General features: G+C 43.8%; 1 protein-coding gene across 7 annotated transcripts; it reads left to right on the forward strand.

The window, feature by feature from the left end:
* Positions 1-1,844: 1,844 nt before the first annotated feature.
* Positions 1,845-17,445, forward strand: LOC310851607 (myeloid cell surface antigen CD33-like). 7 transcript variants are annotated; one of them, XR_014567767.1, is made up of 7 exons: positions 1,845-1,912; positions 2,481-2,609; positions 7,549-7,687; positions 10,854-11,165; positions 13,676-13,792; positions 15,113-15,263; positions 17,235-17,445. XR_014567767.1 is itself a non-coding variant. In XM_083754181.1 (5 exons), exons 1-4 carry the CDS (start codon positions 5,187-5,189, stop codon positions 15,175-15,177), a joined length of 921 nt encoding a protein of 306 aa, XP_083610307.1. In that variant the 5' UTR covers positions 5,180-5,186; the 3' UTR covers positions 15,178-15,263; positions 17,235-17,445. The 7 variants fall into 7 exon arrangements, 2 of the variants coding, with proteins under 2 accessions (XP_083610307.1, XP_083610308.1); XR_014567769.1 differs by lacking the exon at positions 1,845-1,912 and adding an exon at positions 2,905-3,049 and having other exon boundaries at positions 2,104-2,558; XR_014567768.1 differs by lacking the exon at positions 1,845-1,912 and having other exon boundaries at positions 2,102-2,609; positions 10,858-11,165.
* Positions 17,446-20,843: the final 3,398 nt, after the last annotated feature.

Consider the following 20,843-nt stretch of genomic DNA (forward strand, 5'->3'; position numbering starts at 1 on the left):
CTATCTCAGTGTCATCCTTGATGTCAGGGACCGTGCTGAGGAGGGCTGCACTGAGGAGGCATGGTAGGAGCCACCCCCTCCCCCTGATCCTGAATCTTTCCAGGAACAGGAGGACAGTGTAGGTTTGGAACAGTGGTTTGCAGAGGGGCATAGTTCAGAAGGCAGAAGCTGGGAAATACTGGATGGGGAATAGCTAGAACAGGGGTAGGCAACCTAAGGCCCATGGGCCACAAGCGGCCCACAGGGGTTGTTTAACTGGCCCACGAACCGCTCCCAAACCAAGCTGCTCGCTCAGTGAGTCCCCGCGCGCTGCACTAAACCGGCACAGTGACTCACTTCTGTGGTGCCAAAATTGCGTCTGCGCAAACACCAGAAATCGTGGGCACATGCACTCATGTGTGTGTGTGATCCGGCCCACAGAGGGATCTCCGCTGGAGTGAACCAGCCCAGGCAAGGTAAACCTTGCTGATCTCTGAGCTAGAAGAAGAAGAAACACTGGGGAAGAGATGGTTGACAGCTTCACAGTCGTTGGACAGCATTCCCCCACCACCCTCCCCAAGGCTGAGAAGAGCTCAAAAAGTCTCAGAACAGAAAGCACAGAGGATGGAAGTTCAGATTACAAGATGTAGGAGTGACAAAGATTACTGTACTTTTCTGTGTATAACACGCCTCCCCATGTATAAGACGCCGCCTATTTTGGGGGACTAAAAATTAAGAAGATGGGGGGGGAGATTGCCCAGAGTTGTTGAGCTTTTGGGGGGAGGGTGGCCCAGAGTTGTTGAGCTTTTTGGGAGGGTTGCCGAAAAACACTCACCCGCCTGGCCGACACTAACACTTCCCGGCCCAATTGTCACAGCAACAACCAATCAACACCACCCCTTGCCACAGATAATAACACGCTGCAGACCACCTCCGTTATTTATTTTTTTGTCCTATGAGCTCAGGGGCACTAAGAGATGTTTTAATGAGACCCAGGTATCCCGATGAGCTTGCCATTCTATTCCATGCTCAGGTAACCCCGCTTGTACGAAAAGTACCAGGAAAGATGGAGGAATACTATTTAAGTTACCTCTTGTCCAACTGGAATCCCTATGTCACCAGAAATGTAGCTAGAAATGTACAAACAGACATTCTCCATTGCAGTGTGCAATTAAACAATTATACTTAATATTCCCTCCAGCCACTTTTGCCTCAGGCATGTTCCCTCTTCTCTCTGGAAGAGACTGAAGCACATGCTGTGATCTCCTTTCATAGCTGCCCTGTCGACCTGAAATTTGCAATCAACCTCAGCACCGCCTGTCCCACCAAGAGCTCATGATAACATTAAAAGGAATCACTGAATCTTAGAAAGCAACTTTACTCATGTAAGCATGTGACAGTGTGAACTGCATGCAAATTAAGCTTGATTTTCAATTGATTATGATGACATTTTGGGGGAGCAAGTTTGTTTTGCTTCTCCAAATCAGCTTTAATTGTGCAACCTGAATTTTCCGCTATGTGACTGAACCCTCCCCCAAAATAGCAACAGTTGGAGGGAGGGAGGTCACAAACAGAATTATTATTATTATTATTATTATTATTATTATTATTATTATTATTATTTATACCCCGCCCATCTGGCTGGGTTTCCCCAGCCACTTTGAAGCACTTAATGCATGTTGGACCATTTTTATCTATAAACAATAGAAAAGTCTAGGTTCTCCTTCCCACCCCCACCCCCACCCCCTCACTTACCTACTGCCTCTTACTCACTCTAAAGAGATTCTAGCTGCCTAAGAATATTTCATCACAAAGAACACCCACATTCTCAAAGGGCAAGGACATTCTGTAGGGAGTGACAAATCTTTCCATTTCAGTTCCTTATCTTTCTGATCTTAGTTCTCCACATTTCCACATCAGCTTGCAAATTCATGTAATGTTTGACTGGCGTGTATATCTGGCTTTCTAAACGATCTTCCATGGTGACCGTCTTCCATTGTATCATATTGTGTTATATCCCACTTTTGCAAGTTGCTTAGAGTGCCTTCATTACAGATCTATAGGCACCAGGCATTCCTCTTCTCCAAGGTCTTTGGCTAATGAAACCATCTATGGCCTTTTAAACACTGGGGAGGGGGATTTGTGTTTTGTTGCTGTTGTTGTTACTATGTTATGCGTTTTTTATATTGTAAACCACCCAGGGATCCTCAGATGAAGGGTGACATGGAAATTTAATCAATAATAATAAATGAATAAATAATGTATAAAACTGCATTATAGGAGGGAAACTGCTTTGCAAAAATGTGGAAAATTGCATACAAAAATGTGTATATTTAGATAATTTCACACTAAAGTGCTGGTGAATTTTTGTGTGGACTTAAAACAAACAAATTAGCAACTGATGTGAAAATGGGGAGAACTAAGCTTTGAAATAGTGAGAAGCTTGTGAGAAAGACATGGGCAGATGCACTGATCCTTACAGAATGTTTTTGTCCTTTTAGAATGTGGGTGTGCTTTGTGATGGAAAAGGATATTCTAGCGCAGTTGGAACCCATTTGGAATGAGCAAGTGGCAATGAGGTCAGTGAGAAAGGGAAAGGGGCGTGTACAGGCAGTTGTTTATAGATCAAGGTATGTACATTATGTTTTTAGCCATTATTTGTGTCCTCTTTCACTCTTCTGCCCAAACCATCTGAGTGTGGGCACTTCCAAATTGTTGAATTTGCCTGTGCACAAATTTGTAAACACACAAAATATCCTGTCGGGAAAAGAATAAAATTGAACGAATGGTCCCGATACCACTGGCATGATTATTATCTAAGACTGCACACGCATACCCATCATCTGATAAGACCTCCCCATGCACAGCCAGAAATCCTTCGGCAACCTCCTCCTCATCAAATCCTCCCCTCTTTCTCTGTGGCAGATCTCCTTCCATGGGAATAACTGTAGCACGCACAGGATGCAGGGAGGGAGAAGCTGGCAGGTTGCGAATTCTCCCTCAAAGACAAAACCTTTGGCCTCCTCTCTAGCAACAGCGGCAACCATGATCCTTACCCTGCTTTGCAAAGGTGAGTGTGATGTGCAAAAAAGTCACTGTAGAAGTCCCATGTCACTTTCTGATTTCTCCAAGTCATAGTACTCTCTTTGGTGACCCCATTCCCCACTGCTTTTCCTATCACATTCTCTTCCCGTCTCAAGTGAAACTGATGGGCCTTGTTACATGTTCTGTTCCTGTCTTTTGGGCTTGGTGATAGGGATGGGGGAGAAATTTGTTTAGAAGAGGCAAAATACAGATTATGGAGGAGGTTGTATGGAAGACAGCAGGCAAATGGGGGGGGGGGATCAGCTGAGGACAAACTGAGGTTGATGAGAAAATGCCCCATTCCTCCTAATGGACCAGCCTCCACTGCTCCTGTCTGTTTGCTTTGAGGAGCCCTCAGTAGAGTCGAGAAGAAGCAGATCAAGCAGTGGTCTGGGAAAGATAACTGGCTCAAGGTATGAACAGATAGGGAGTGTAAATCCTACCAAAGCGCAGGAAGCAAGAGCGATCAGAGAGAAAAGATGTTCAGCACCCTGGACAGTTCCCAAGAAAGTTATTATTAAAGCAGTGGTAGCCAGAGTGGTTCTGGACTGCAGATCCCATCATGCCTGGCTATAAGCCATGCCAGCTGGGGTGATGGGTTCAAGAACATTTGGAGGGGGCATATTTTGTATGCCAAGGGTCTTGGTTACATTCACCAGCATCTCTACGTAAAAGGTATCAGGTTGCATACCTCTGCCTGAGATCCCGTTGGGCTGCTTCCACTCAGAGCAGACAACAGTGGAGAGGGTATAGCAGAACTCTGGAGTTCTGGCTCAATTTTCAATACTATAATCAACTTGGGTAAAAAGTGTGGTAACATTTGCACCATCACCAGAAGGTCTAAAATGAAAGACTTAAGATTTAGGGAAGGTCTCTTTGCAGTGGCAGAGTATATTAACTGGTGCTCCTATAGCAGATAATATAAGTGGAGTAAATGCTTTGGGGGCTGGAAAAAGTGGGGAAGGTAAATGGTCCTTAGCCCTCTTTTCAGATACAAAAAAATGGGGGGGGTGTTGCCTTAAGAAGGGATCTCCTCTTGTTAAAGCCAGCCAAGGCCACAAAGGTAGACTGTAACAGCAAGAGGAGGTGGTAAAAAGACTACAATAAAATTGGCTCTGTACACATCGAATGGAGAGGATCTAGCTATGGCACACAATACAAAATCTGAGTTTTCTTGGTGATTTTTCAGGGCACACATCTTGAGTACCCCAGTTGCTTAGTAAGTATCTGTTTCACAAAACAGTTTGAAACTTGTTTTACTGCCACGGCTTTCTGTAAAGAACTATAGGAATGGAAACTTTGGTGAGGGTGCTGATAACTCTTTTGTGGTATCTCAGACCCTTTTACAGAAAGGCAGTTCCTAGAGGAATGTGCAGCTAGACGGAAGCACACTGAATTTATGTTCTCGAAATTTTATTTGGAACCATGAAGGCTAGAAACCTTGAAACTTTGAAAGCAGAGGTTCGCAAAAGTGCCTCAGGAGCTTACACATCGGCTGCATGTTGCCCCCCTATTGTACTAGACTCTACTATTTTGCCCAGAGCTGGGAATAAAAAAACCCCAAGATTTTTGGGTTCTAAGATAAAAGGGGGGAACAGTGGAGTGGGTAGAAGGCAGCTTCTTGTGAATGACACTCACCCCTAAAAACATTCTGCTTTTCCCTGCTGGAATCTGAAATGAAGACCAGTGGATAATTCCTGCAGGCTTCTCTGGTCCACTGAGTGAGACTACCCTGAGAGGGGACACATGGTGGTCACATGCCCTGTTTTACAGAGGGTAGTCCGCACAATGTAAAGGCATCCTCTATTTGCCTGGTCAAACTTCAGTTTAAAGACAAAGAAGGGAAAGGAGGAGGGCCATTGAAGGAGCAGCAGTCTAAGCAGGCATGCAGCTCACTTGGTCAAAGTCCTTCCATCTATGGTAAGATGCATTTCTGTTTCAGTTATAGTCCTTGTTTCTGCATTTGCAGCTATAAATATGCATTAGCTCATTCAATTTTGTGCAGATGAATCTCCTCTTCTGCTCTGTTTCTTTGCCATATTTTCAGAAGTGCTGAATGAATTGGTCGTCTTTGGATACTAGTTAATTCTCTCTCCTCCGCCCCTACACACATTCTGATAAGTATGCGGACCAAGAACTTGAACTTTAGAATCACAGTGCCTGAAAGCATCACTGCACAGCGAGGCTTCTGCATCCACGTTCCCTGCAGTTTTACTACTCCCGATTGGTACAAGCGCAGCTCTGAGCCCCTGTATGGCTATTGGTTTAGGATTACGGATCGGCAGACCAATTTGGAAGGGACCAACATCTGGGTCCCGGGTGAACTTAAGGCCAGCAATGATGCAAGGCAGAGATTACTTAAACTTCATTCCACTCATAAGAAGTTGTCAGGGGATCCAGAAAAAGGCGACTGCTCGTTCACCATCATCAACGCTGGACTCAATGACTGGGGCCAGTACTACTTTAGAATTGATAAAGGAGAGAGCTACAGATACTCCTTTAATCCTCCCAGTTCTCAAACTCACACTAATCCTCAGGCTGTGCTGACAGGTAGGTGGCTTTCTAATTAGGGGCATGCATAGGATTCAGACAAATCCCAAAGCCTGAGTTTGAAGCATCCTGCTTCAAAATGATTTGGAGTTTGTCTGAAGCAAAGCAAGCTCTTTCCAAAGAGCCCCAAGCCAAAGCAAGAGTCTCTGAAGCATTTCATGGCACAGTAATTCAGATATTTGAAAACTGTGCAGTCAGTGTGTCTGCAAATATGGAAACACTTCTCCCCAAGCTTGCCATATAAGGAAATTGCAAGGGGGGAAATGGAGAGCTCTTTTGTGACTGACATGTCTACTCGGAGGTAAAGAGCGCCTTCCAATCACAGTATTTGCAAGGAGTGAGATGCTGATGCAATGTATCACATTGTCCTTGTCTGTTCTCTGCTCTTTTGCTTGGTTCTTGCTTGGAACATGCTGGACATTCAAGTCCTTCTGCCTCTGGGCTCCATGCCCTCCCATTCACTCTGGTGAAATCAACTTTGCCCTTTGATTCCTGTCAAGCAGAACACAACCTGGAGCTGTTTCCCATCCCAAATGTCATATTTCTGTAGCCTCAGCCCCCACAGTGTAAGAAGAACATTGCCCTCATGTCCTGCTGGTGGGAGTTTTCAGAAGCATCCGGTTGACCACCCTAGAAAATAAGGTGATGGACTTGATAGGCCATTTAGTCTTGAGTTACGATACGCTACGATGCGATATCTTTATTGTCATTGTCCCTTGCGGAACAATGAAATTGAAAACTACATAAAACTACATTAAAACTACAGAAAACTACCAGAAAACTACAGAAAACTACAGAAAACTACAGAAAAGCTACATAAAACTGCTACAAAAATACATAAAACATTCAAAAACCCCTAAAAACTCTAAAACCCCATTTTAAAAAACACTATACTACAGAGAGCCCCTATGCTGCGTTTAGAACCAGAATTGCATTAGCGTAGAAACTGTTTTTCAGGCGGCTAGTCCTGGCCTTTATAACCCTATACCTTCTTCCAGAAGACTGAAGCTGAAAGAGATCATTTCCGGGGTGCGTACTATCATGTGCTATCTCTGCCACTTTCTTATGGCACCTGGCAGCATAGATTTGATCTAAGGTGGGAAGAGTGCACCAAATAATTCTCTCTGCAGTCTTTACAACCCTTGATAGCATTGTTTTTTCCCTGGCCGTGCAGCTCCCAAACCACACACACAGACCATAAGTTAGTACGCTCTCCACAGTGCAATGGTAGAATGCCATCAACAGGTTCCACTGAAATTAATGTAGCTTAAGGAAATCACAACTCATATTCACATTGATTTCAATCAAACCAGAGTATGACTAACTTGATCAATATTTGTTGTCCCCCCCCCCCTTTTTAAAGAAAAGTTGTTGGTTTCACTTTGTGCTGATGTTTTCATCACAGTTTTAACATTTGATCTGTCTCTTTTCATTACGTATGGTTTTATAATTTTATTGGCAGCTGACTTGTGAGTTCATTGAACGAAAAGACCAAGTAGAGATTGTGTTGAGTTAAAATAATAATAATAAATATCATTGCCCTGGGATTTTGCTACATTAAGGCGCATTGATGTGCACATAATGGGTTCTCAAATGTGTGGCCAGGAGGCTCTTGAGAACAAAAGGATGACAACCTTGATGGGAGTTAAGAATGGCAAAGTAGCAAAGACTGGGAAATCCCATTCTTAAGCCAGGGCTCATGTGTCTTACTTAATGCCCAGTGAATCTTCTTCTAATTCCTCCCTGGGGATTCTCACTCATTTAGATCTGAAGAAGCCCAAGATCATAAAGCCACGTGAAGTGATTTGGGAGAAGCCAGCCACTTTCAGATGTATAGCAGCAGAAATATGCCCAGGGACTAAGCCCCAAATCACCTGGCCTACAGAGCCAGATATACACCCTGTTTACGCAACATATCCATGGGATACTCAACAGAGCAATTGGAGCTCAACCTATGGAGTTGACATCACCTTCAAGCCCAGCTTAGCTGATGACAGCATAGTCCTTACCTGCAGCATCAAATACCATTTCTTGAAGAAAGCAGTCCACGGAGCCACCCGCCTTTCCTTTGGCTGTGAGTAGCTCTTTGTTTTCTTTCCTCTCCCTGCATCCCAATCCACAAACGCTCAGCAGCGCCCTGAAGATCAGATTCCCCCCACTCTGTTTTGCCCTTTGGTTTCCCACGTCCCCTTTTTGGTGCTCTCAGCACCCACATTTTGACAAGGGGAACCTGAATCACAATGTTGCAGTGCACCTCATCCTCTAAGACATCCATTATATATATAAATATATATATATATATATATATATATATATATATATATATATATATATGCTTTCGTAGATTTTCACGGGTACAGGAATGCAGGTTTTGGTGTCCTCGGGTGTCTTCCCGTGTAAAAGTTGGGGTGTCTAGGCGACGTTTCGACGAGGTCTCACTCGTCATCTTCAGGCTGGTGCTTTCGGCTTCTTGTTACTGGAACAGAGCGGGATCTCAATGTTTGAGTTCCTATAATAATATATAATATATATATTATTAAGATTTTTAAACATAAATGCAAAGATAAAGAACAGTATAACATATACCATAACATACTTTCTTAACATCTTTGGACTCCCTCACACCTCCCGCTCCCACTTGCATCATTGTCAATTCTTGCCCGCAATTTATCATCTTGTTTACAATCTTGTATCGCATTCATTTAAATATAATCTATTAATTCTCCAATAGGTTTGTAATTTTTCCTCAAACTTACTTATCCTCTTAATTCCATCTAATTTAGTGGTACGCAATTATTTAAGATCTAGCATCCTTTCTTAACATTCAACCAAATTACAATATTTTTTTAAATAAATCTTGAATTTCTTCCAGTCTTCTTCGACCCTCTCCTCTCCCAGGTCTCGGATTCTGCCAGTCATCTCGGCTAGTTCCATATAGTCCATCAGTTGCATCTGCCACTCTTCCAGTGTGGGTAGATCTTGGGTTTTCCAATTCTTAGCGATGAGTATCCTTGCTGCCGTTGTTGCATAGATCCTCTAAGACATCCATTGGGCCACATACAAACCTTTGCCTAATTTGATGCAGAAGCTAATAATAATAATAATCTTGCAATTTTCAGTCCAAGTGATTCTTCAAGAAGGCAGGTGTTTGTTTGTTTGTTTGTTTGTTTGTTTGTTTGTTTGTTTGTTGTTTTTGCCAGTTTTGAACAGGATTCATAATGGCATTTTCTAGGAGAATTCAGATCAACAAGAGCACAAGGTTACCCTTCTCTTCCTATCTCAGTACATGAAGGAATGTATGTACTCATTTGTTCTTGCCAGCAATTTTACACATGCTTAAAGGAACAGGGAATAGACTACAGGCTACATTGTCTGTCCTAAATTGAGATGAAACCATTTCCTTCTCTCTCTTTCTCTGGGTGCCTTCAGCCTGACTCTAGCGTATTTTGTGCAGGGGATTCAAGCACATATAGTGGTACCTTGGGTTACATATGCTTCAGGTTACATACGCTTCAGGTTACAGACTCCGCTAACCAAGAAATAGTACCTCAGGTTAAGAACTTTGCTTCAGGATGAGAACAGAAACCACGAGGTGGCGGTGTGGCAGCAGCGAGAGGCCCCATTAGCTAAAGTGGTGCTTCAGGTTAAGAACAGTTTCAGGTTAAGAACGGACCTCCGGAACGAATTAAGTACGCAACCAGAGGTACCACTGTACCAGAAATCTAGGTTTGCACAATTAAAGTGGATTGAAGTGCTCTGCCCCCTAGTGGAACAAACACACTTTTAAAAAATAAAAAAGAAGAAGATGACAACTTCTGCAGTCCAGAAAGTGATAGGGCAGGGGAATGCACTGGAAAATGTATGATGAATGGGAAGACTTCTAAGGAACCAAAAGCCAGTGAAGATGAATGCTCATTGTCATATAACCTCCCTGGAAACAGAAACAATGAATGCTCAATAAAGACCAGGTGTAATCTAACCAGATCCTCTGGATGAACCCCTGCCCACTTTTCTCTTGGCCCATCAGTGCTATACATTTTTTTAAAAAAACTATGATACCACTTTAAACAGTCATGGATCCCTCCAGAAAATTGTGGGAGCTGTACTTTGCTAAGGTTGCTGAGTATTGCTGGTGACCCCTATTCCCCTCCCAGAGCTACAGTTACCACAGCAGTTTAGCAGTCAATCCCTCTTCCCAAAATACTCTGGAAATAGGCAATAGAACAAAAAAGCAATAACCCCATCTTTCTCTCCCCCACCTGCAAGATGTCTATGACAAAAGTGTCTCTCACCAAATGCAAAGAAACTGTGAAAAATATTGTGCCTTGAAAGTGGAGGCAATAGATGTACCTTTCCCTGTTTCTCTGTTTGCTTTGTAACACAAATAAACCTTAATAAAAAAACAACTTTTTCTTTAAAGAAAGTGTGACGTGCACATCCACATCACAGATTTAAAACATTCTCAATACCACTTTAACAGTCATGGTGTTGCCCAAAGAATCCTGGGATCTGTAGTTTGTTTAGGGTGCTGGGAATGTTAGCTCTGCGAGGGGCCTCCTAACAACACACAGAACCCTTAGCAAACTGCAGTTCCCAGGATTCTTCAAAGGGGACCATGACCGTTAAAGTGGCATAACAGAGTGTGGCTGTGACATAGCTGTCAACCGTCCCTTATTTGGTGGGAAACTCCCTTATCCCAGCACCATTTCCTGCTGCTGTCCCGGATTGATGATGTCCCTTAAATTTCCCAGGTTTCAAAGGAAGCAGCTCCTCTCCCTCCCTCCCTGCCAACCAGGGAGGAAGAAGGCTCCAAATGTGTTGCTTGGCTGCATTGCTCACCCAATAAGGAGTCTAAGAACGACTGGGGGGGTGGAGCTTGCATGCCTTGTGCCAATCAAATTGGCTGTGTTGCCTGGGGACTCGCCTTTGCTCAGCGCTTCCCAGCGGAGAGGTGACAGTGGTTTTCCTTGCTGCATCCCCTTTGCCGGGTTGCTACGCTGTGGGAACCACCGCTTGAGGCTTCGTTTGGCTGCTAGTTGACTAAAATCCCTTATTTTGGCTGCTGATCCCTTATTTTTGAGGCTGCTGTAAGTTGACAGCTATGGGCTGTAACCTCTGTATAAAACAAACTTTATTTGCTTCCGCTGCCCCAAAGCCTCTCGCTCTCTGTTGTAGCATTGTAAGACATGTTAACAGTTCTGAATTTGGTCCATTCACCTCGGTTTTTTGTTGCTTTCCAGATAGGCCTACAGCCAGCACCATCCTGCCTAATGCTACATGTGAGAATGAGGACCGAGGCCACCGTTGCACCTCTTCTTTCCACTGCTGGCCTCCACCAACGCTTACGTGGGAAGTGGACGGGGTAACCGTCACTGGGAACGGAAGCACAACTGACATGGAGGTCTTCCACTGGGCTGAGGGCAATGCGGCAAGCAGCACCCTGCTATGGAAAGGAGACTCCATTGACCACTATGACCCCTTCATCACCTGCACGGCAACGAACCCCTTTGGGAAGCAGATGGTGGTGATCCTACCTGGGTCCAATGGAACAAGTGAGCATCTCCTGCCCCAGACTTCACCTTTAAGTCCTGTGCATGCTAACATTTACAAATCTCCAAGACAGGCAGACGTGGGTGGGCAGCCCTAGGCACACTTTTCCTGTGAATAGGAACCATTGAACAGAGTGAGACTTACTTCCAAGGAAAAATGCATCCCATTGTGCTGTTTGGCTTCATCCAAGGCAAGGATGGGGGACTTTTCTCAGCCCAGGGGCCACATTGCCTCAATGCACCGGACGCTGAGGTCCAGTGCCAAGGGTGTTCTGGCAGTTCCCTCATTGTGAGAAGCCAAGTTACAGGGAACCAGGCAGAGGGCCTTCTCAGTAGTGGCACCCAGCCTGTGGAACGCCCTCCCATCAGATGTCAAAGAGAAAAACAACTACCAGACTTTTAGAAGACATCTGAAGGCAGCCCTGTTTAGGGAAGCTTTTAATGTTTAATAGACTATTGTATTTTAATATTCTGTTGAAAGCCACCCTGAGTGGCTGGGGAAACCCAGCCAGATGGGCAGGGTATAAATAAATATATTATTATTATTATTATTATTATTATTATTATTATTATTATTATTATTATTAAATCTGTTCTTCTATCATGTCACTTCTCCCTCACCTTTTCTCCAAACTAAAAAGTCCCAAACTTGGAAACCTCTCCTTATGGGAGAGTTGCCCCTTCACCATTTCCGTTGCCCTTTTCTGAACTTTTTCCAACTGAGAAAAACTACTCCCAGGTAAAACCTTTTCAGCACTGGAAATGGATGTATATTCAAAAAATGAATTGTGAACAGCACATTTCACTGAAAATGAAATGCTTGCTTATGCTGCAGTTTTGAAGCCAAACTTAATTACCTTTGAAGTTCATTTAATGATGATAATGAACTAAAGATGATAAATACCTTTCAGGCTTTCCAAGATATACACACCCACACACACAAAGCAGATATCCCACAGGCTGCATACAGGGCTCCCCTGGATTTAATGATGCCTTTAATTAATCAAGCAGCTAATCATAATTAATTGATAATCAGATTTAACTTGCAGGCAGTTCAGAACACAAGCACACAATATGCACAGCTTGCAGGCTTAACATATATAATAAGAGAACAAGAAGAACATATGTTTAGAGAAAAATGGAAAACATTTATTGAATATATAGGGGGAATTGTGTGCACTTGAAAAGGTTGGCAGCATTAAGATAAATTCGACAGTGTAAATAAGTTTTGATGGATGTGGTGATGGAATACTGAATGGTTTAGTTTATATAAAATATGCAGGGATTTATGATTTGCACAATGAACCGTGGAAAGAGAAGGAGGGAAGTCATTGATATTTTAAGGATCTTTAATTAATACATTCCTTCATGGGTAACCTCCTGGGGCATGGTGGCCAGAGGCAAATGTGGGTGTGATTCTTCCCTTTGTCCAATGGGCTACATTCCAGCCACACAGCAGTCAGAGATGTCTACGCAGACATGCACAGGCACACCTCTCTAACCAGGCAAGCAAGAGACATTCTCACAATTCAAGCGGCGGTTGTTGGTGCCCATTGGGAGTGGTAGGATGAAAGGCAAGGAGACCGGCAGCAGGTGGCGCCAGAGCCAATGAGATGCAGGGATAAACTCAGCCTAGTTTTGCTGCCATCCTCCTCCGGGCTGGTATTAATGAGAAGGAAGATGACAGTCAGGTTGCAGGTAGGAAGGCAGGACGGCTGGGGGGAAACTGAAGGCAGAGTGAGGCTGATGGGGCAGTGCCCCACTTGCCACAATGGACCGGCCTCCACAGAAGTCAAGGAAACATTCTAGCCAGGCATAAGAATCCAAGGAGGGTTTCAAAGCAGCATTGGTGAGGATCACAATTGGGAGAGCCCCAATGGTGACATAGAGAGATTGGGGTGGAGGGATACATTCAGACCTGGGTCTGAGCTTCCCCTCCCCAGTCTAAATTGCTTTAGCCACTGTATTTTTATGCTAAATTTAGTGGTTGGGGCCTTTTGTTGTTTGACTGGGCTTCCTATTTTGTGATGGGTTTGATTCTGGTTTTGCAGAACATTCCTGGAAGCCAGCATAACTTACCCCTATTCCAATCTCCATTGAGGGAATATCTAAGGAAGGCTTGCTGAGCCAGTAGGTGAGCAAAAGCCCATGTTTTGAGGATTGGGCCCTAGGTCAATATGATCAAGGTTTGGAATAGGTAGAGGTCTCTCCTTTTTGTCCCCCATGCAACTCTCTCAGAATGCCCATTTGGGGAGGACTTATGACAGCGTACGTTACACCAGGTAAGCCCCCATACTGAGTCATGGTGAGGGGCTCACATCAGTGGAGCCCCAACTCAGCAAGGAAAGACAAAGAACTGTTAAATCTCTGGTCTCATGGCAGATCTTGGGTTTGCACTGTGCTGTTATTATTGTGTGAGGGTGGGTTTTTTTGTATTTTCCTGGTGTATGTCAACTGCCCAGAGAACTTGATTGGATGGATAGCATATAAAGATATTAAATCATCTTTTACAGACGGCCCTCTATCACCACCTTATGTGAAGGTGAAGATCCCTTGGGTCATTTCTGAGATCACTCTTGGGTCCTTGAATATGCTGGCTGTTGTTGTGGCCATGGTTTACCTTGGCATAGGTGAGTAATGTGGAGAGCAGGCCTCTCCTCCCTCATTTGTGGCTGAGTGAGGCAGGCATGTCATCTCTCGGCTTAACTATCCATGGCATAAAGATCCTTAGTGGATATTTACCCCTGAGGTGACCCATCTCCCTCTACACCAGGAGGTGTCTATCACCTTCCCTAATCTCCATAAAGGTATCACTCTGTTTACCTGTAAAATGTGACTTTGGCTTTCATAGGTCAGAAGGAGCCAAGTGTTGCTCAGTCCCGGGGCTGTCTTAAGCATATGCGGCACCGGGGTGCAAAGATCTGTCCAGCGGCACACACACACCCCCCCCCCGACTTTTTAGAGGATTTTCCAGGGTTAAAAAGTCATCTAATATGCCGGAATCTACAGTAAATAGAGATTTCCTAGCTGCCAGATTCCAAGTTTGGGGCAAATACTCTTTGCTGAGAGAATCCCAGGGGAGTTTTAAATATGCAGCCATGTAAAGCATGGAAATATAGGATGTTAAACTTTTAAAATATACCCTTCTATGTTCCTTCCAAAATTGACCTCTACCCTAGCATAGAAAAAGTCTACACATTTGGTACGTTTAAAATGGTTTACTTACAAACTCTCCAAAATTCAGATTCATACGCTTCTCCATACAGCATTCAAAACAGTCTCACAAGCAATAAAACTTGGCTTGCTTAGTGGTGAAAGCCCCAAAATTATTGGTATAGGAATACAAGAGTTGGAAGTGACCCAGAGGGTCATGTAGCCCAACTCTCTGCAATGCAGGACTAAGCAGCTGTCCCTGTCAGACTTGTAATCTTGGTGTTATCAGCACCACACTCCTCAGTCCTGCTTTATACTGTGAGGAAACTCTTATTTCTGGGAATGGTTCCTTATTTAGGATTGAAATTTAGTATTACAGTGGTACCTTGGGGTAAGTACTTAATTCGTTCCAGAGGTCCATACTTAACCTGAAACTGTTCTTAACCTTAAGCACCACTTTAGCTAATGGGGCCTCCTGCTGCTGTTGCGCTGCCGGAGCACGATTTCTGTTCTCATCCTGAGGTAAAGTTCTTAACCTGAAGCACTATTTCTGGGTTAGCGGAGTCTGTAACCTGAAGCGTATGTAACCTGAAACGTATGTAACCTGAGGTACCACTGTACTAAATAAGCAACAGGGTGACATTCTTAGAGGGACACCTATGTCGCTATTGAAACTGCTCTTAGTACCCCAAAGTTCATAGGATGGAGCAGGAAACTGAAATAAAATAGGTAGCCAGACTAAGGGTGGGCCTGAGCATAAGGAATGGCTTTAATGCCTATGATTTTCTTCCCTCCAGTTTCCAATCGTCAGGTTTACAGGCATCGTAGAGATATAGCATCAAAGAGATTACAGGCATCGTAGAGATATGGCATCAAAGAGATTACAGGCATCGTAGAGATGTGGCTGAAGTTTCTACGATGGATGCTGCCATTTCCCCTTCAATGCAGGTCCGGCATTGAGAGGATCATATGAAATTACCGTATTTTTTGCACCATAACACTCACTTTTTTCCTCCTAGAAAGTAAGGGGAAATGTCTGTGTGTGTTATGGAGCGAATGCCTGCGGGTGGCGGGGGGGATCTGCTGCAGTCATGAGCAGAGGATCCATGGTTCCCCTTCCTTCCCTCCTCCGTGGTTACAAAGCATGGATCCACAAGGATCCTCAGGATTTTTGCATTGGGCTACTACAAACTCACTGTCAGATCACATGTCTGTGGCCAAAGCATGAACCACAAAAATCATATATCCACTATTTCGTTTAGAATATTTTTTCACTTGTTTTCCTCCTCTAAAAACTATGTGCGTGTTATGGTCTGGTGCGTGTTATAGAGCGAAAAATACGATAATTTACCATGACATGCTAGCTATTGTTTCAGATTTGCATTCACAGCCCAAATATGCACAGTAGAGTAACTTCCCTGTGCTAGTAAGCAAAGAATAAATCCATTTTGGCTTGTGGAACATTCTCCACCCTGATTCAATTGCTTTATTTTCCGCAAGTCTTTCTTCCATTTTGTAGGCCACTGACGGGGAAATATACATACTTTAGTGTATTTTAAACATATTAATAGCAGGTAACAGCCAAGCATATATCAAGCCATCAAAGATATTAACAAGCCAATTTCCAACCCTGCATGATGCTTTTCCAAGTTAATGAATTTCCAGAGGGGCAACCAGTGTTAGTCATTTGCAGCAAAAGAAGAAGAAAAGAACAAAGAGTCTTGTGGCACCTTGGAGACAAAGGGCTAATGACAGCAATTCTAACCATATCTACTCAGTAAGTCTCACAGTCAAAATCTGCTGTGTTGACCTGTTGGATAGGCACCTTATGAACAGAGGGGATTAGGTACCTTCAGGGATTTTAGGGGGAAAGAGACCATTGCAACTTCTGATACCATGTTCCCTGATCTGCACCTCATCAGGGAACAGGGAGGCCTAAGAGATCGGGGGGGGGGGGTAGTTTCCACATCTGCAGACCTGATGCTGATGCCAGCCAGGACAGAAGAGCCCATCGTTGTGCCTGTTGCATGATTATAAATGAACCAAAAACAAACCCCTGTGTTGCAATAACACAACAAAAGGACAGTGTCTCTGGAATGATGCTACTGTTTCGTAACAGTCTTCATCAGCTGATATTTTTCAACAGAATATATAAGTAAGATTCATGCTAAGGATCAGTGCCTTTTGAGGCTTTTGAGATGTCTTCTGTTGAAACTTTTGAAAAACTGTTGAGAGACTTTACTTTTGAAACTTTTGTGACGTCTTCTGTTGATACTTTTGAAAGACTATTGTGAGACTGTCCTTAGACATCTGTTTTGAACACACGGCTTGACGGTCCTCATTACCACTCTGTTATATTGTACTTAAGAACTTTGATAGGCTTACTCCTACAATTTGAATGATATCATTCTATTATATCTTTTCTACTAAGTATTAGCCTACGTGTTGTGTTTGTATTGTTGTGCATGATTAAAAATAGCAGTTTAAATGTCAAGCAAACGTGCAAGTTAATGCAGAAAAGGGATGGTGCAGACTGTAGGGATGAACAGAGGTGAACAAGACATGAGACAGAAAACAGACTTATTCTCCTCGCTACCCCTTTACTGCTCTGTGATAGGCAGGCATTTAACAGGCCTTGGGTTTTCCAACAGGGAAGAGCTGTAATGGTTAAAGCTTTTACTGTTGATATCTGTCTGCCATGAAGTTCTTAAAGGCATCATAAAACAGAAGCCAAACTCATATGTATGGTACCCAATTTTATATCATCTATCATCTATCTATCTATCATCTATCTATCTATCTATCTATCTATCTATCTATCTATCTATCTATCATCTATCATGAGAATGACAATGAGGAAGTTCTTCCAACATATTCCACTTGGGATTTCCGCCTCATGTCTCTCAATTTTCTCTTCAGGCTCCACAGCAGCAAGGCGACGAGGCCTGGATCAACAGGCCTTGGTGGCGACAGAACCCACTGAACTATTGGTACTGATTCTCTTGTTTCTTTCAGCAACGATAAGAGAACCTTTCCAGCCCTTATTCAAGACCCTAGGGACTAGCGCCCTTGCCCTGGAAATGTTGCACGTACAACTGTCCTTCTTCCTTCAAATAAAACATTTTGCTTATTCACATATAAACTCTTTATTTTACCTTTCAAAGCATTTGAGGCATGCATTCCCACCATGTGTTGGACAGACCCAGCAACATTACAATGAAGGAGAGAAGGCCAGCAAGACCTGAAGCAAAAGACCTTAATTGATCCTTTGAAGCCTACATTTTGTCCCCCATTTCAAGTCACTACAAATTCTCCAGAAATGTATTTGCTTTGTGTTTTGCCCGACTTACTTTTGCCCTGCAGTCTTCAGCCCCTGGCTCCGCCCACCCTCAGAATGTGGCTCTCAGAATGTTGGCCACATAAAATACACTCTGTGGGCTGAAAGGCATTATCCACCTTTGCTGCCGAAAGCACCACTGTGCTAATACATCCAAACCTGCCTTTCTTCCACATAAGGTACTGGGGCATTCAGGGTGAGCCACGTAGGTGGAATCAATCTCCACAACCACAGTGTTGTGCAGTTCTGCTGAGACCAGATGGGGTGACAGATGAGGTCCTTGTGGTCCAGACCAGTGGTTGGAAAGACTATGGTAAACCTCGCCAGAGTCATGGAGGACTTGACAAATCTACATATACCTCTGAAAGACCACACAGATCTGCTATTGGGTCCCTTAAGCACAGATTCACACAAAGCAGCAATACGTCCTTGCAGGTTATTAACAGGACTTTTATTTGAAGTGCATATGCAGAACAAAGGTACAGGGCGATAAATACGAACCTGCACACCCAGTCAGGGTGTGCCCCCTTTATATAGATTTGCAGAACAGAATACCACCTGATCTCTTGTAAGTCACCTGATTTCTTGTAAACCACCTGATTTCTGGGAAATCGAAACTTATAATAAGTTCCTATTACCATGTAAGGTCTTGGTCTTCCCTCCCTCCTTCCTGCAACCTCCCTCATCCTGGTATTACAATAAATCCTTGTTCCTTATCTCTATCCGCCCAAGCTAGACATTCCAATGAGAGGCCCATTTGCACTGTAACATTTAAGCATGTCCTTCTGGTTGGTGTAGAAACCTCCCCTTTTAGGATAATAATAACAACAATTATATTGTAATATGCCCCTTCACCTCCACTGAAGGAAAGTCCACTATCTTCATTACTCTTAGACTCACAGACTTTTCAGCAGCTGTTACACCTGGAAAGTTCTTGAGCTTCTTTTTTTTTTTTTTAGAAAACCACCAAAATTGTTGAGCTTCTTTTAGACAAACCCCAAAGTTGTTGTTGAGTTTTCTTTTACAAAAACATAAAAAACCAATGCTTGATTTTTCTATTGACTTGCCCAAGATCCAGGACAAAGCACCTTTCAGGAATTCCCTCCCCCCACCCCAACCCCCGACATAAGTTACACCAGTAATGTCCAGGAAAACTCGGATATATGGCAGTCCTTGTTACCATTGGAAAGTATTTTGTTCACAGTTATGTATAGCAAATTTGATCAGTATTATAAACCATTCCTCTACATAGTCCTTCTACAGGCACATTACATGGTTTGATTCCCTAAGGCTCAGAGAATACTGGAGACGTACGTCTTCGTAATATGTACTTGATTTAAAAAATACACAGGCAGGCCATGGGTGGAGACAAACAGTTTGTAGGCAGTAGCATTCATTTATGTCTAGTACCGGTATTTCATGGGCTGATGAGATTTCCCACTTGACTCCTGAGACAAATCGAAATGATCAAGATGTACCTATTAATTCTGAAGCAGAAATTCAAAACTTTTTGCAAAATTCATTGGGGAGAAAAATTTCCCCCACTGCTAATGCAAAAGAACAGCTTTCATACATAATGGAGGTCCCTCTCTTAGCACCTGAAAGCTGCTGCATGCAGACCATTACTCAGAATGTGGGGCCATTATTCAATCTTGTGTATGGAAACAGAATCTCAAAACCCCCTTCTCCAATGTTGATAATTTGAATGGATGAGATTGACTCTCTATGCAATTTTGCAAGGGCGTCCATTCCGCAACGTCCTGTTCTTTCACACCTTAATCAGCTTTGCAGTTTTACTTCCTGTTTGATCAGAGAGTCAAACCATATGTGATCTTAACTTCATAGTTCTGCCCTTGAGGGCAAGCGTTTCCTCCTTAAGAAATAGCTGGGAGGGGAGGACAGCAATCTAGATTAGCACTCTGGTGTGACACTACGTTCACAATTCAAAGTGTTGGTGTTGACCTTTAAAGCCCTAAACAGCCTCGGCCCAGTATACCTGAAGGAGCGTCTCCACCCCCATTGTTCTGCCCAGAAACTGAGATCCAGCACCAAGGGCCTTCTGGCAATTCCCTCATTACGAGAAGCCAAGTTATAGGGAACCAGGCAGAGGGCCTTCTCGGTAGTGGCACCCGCCCTGTGGAACACCCTCCCATCAGATGTCAAAGAGATGAACAACTATCTGACATTTAGAAATCATCTGAAGGCAGCCCTGTTTAGGGAAGTTTTTAATGACTGATGTTTTAATGTATTTTTAATCTTTGTTGGAAGCCACCCAGAGTGGCTGGGCTAACCCAGCTAGATGGGCGGGGTATAAATAAGTTGTTGTTGTTGTTGTTGTTGTTCTCAGTCTAGAGCAGCCTTTCTCAATCTTGGGTCCCCAGATGTTGTTGGACTATGATAACCATCACCCCTAGCTAGCAGGACAAGTGGTCAGGGATGATGGGAGTTTTAGTCCAAGAACACCCAACAGTCTGTACCTGGGTGAGGGAACAGAGAGAAAGGGAGTGGTTATGTTGCTGTATGATATTCTATTGCTCTAGATGGGAGCACAGGCGCTGACTATGCAGGGCCCTGGGTGCCCGGGCACACAAAATACTTAAATGAAGGGGCTGCCCCCACCCCCCAATTCCACTTGGTAGTCTGCGCATGCCATGGGGCATGTGTGTGTCATGTCCGCACGCCCCCCACAGCATGCACACAGGGCAATCCAAATTAACATATAACAAATACAAATATCCAAATTAGCACATAACATTTAAAAACAATTTGAAGCAACCCCCCACCCCAAATAAAACAACACCCACCCACCCAAGTATTTCAATGCAATTCCTCGCATTGGTTCACCCAATGCAAATTGCGGGGAATTTGTAGGGAAGGGCTGTGCTTGAGGGCAGAATTATGCCATGTGGGTCACACATGGTTTGGTTTTCAGTTCAATAAAAATGAAATGTGTTGTGGCTATTGAGGTCTTGCAACTCACTGTAGACATGACTGCATGACCACCACCCCGCTTCCAGTACTTGGAACTCAATAACAGATAACTGCCTGTGCTCTTTCTGATCATTGCTCCATACTTTCCCTGCAGGAGGGAAGGGCCATAGCTCAGTGGTAGAGCCCCTGACTTGCATGTATTCAATCCCCAGAATCTCCAGGTAGGGCTGCCTGGAACCCTGCAGAGCCTCTGCCAGCCA

This window comes from Podarcis gaigeae, assembly GCF_964106915.1.
Source record: "Podarcis gaigeae genome assembly, chromosome: 8".
Classification (NCBI taxonomy): Eukaryota; Metazoa; Chordata; class Lepidosauria; order Squamata; family Lacertidae; genus Podarcis; species Podarcis gaigeae.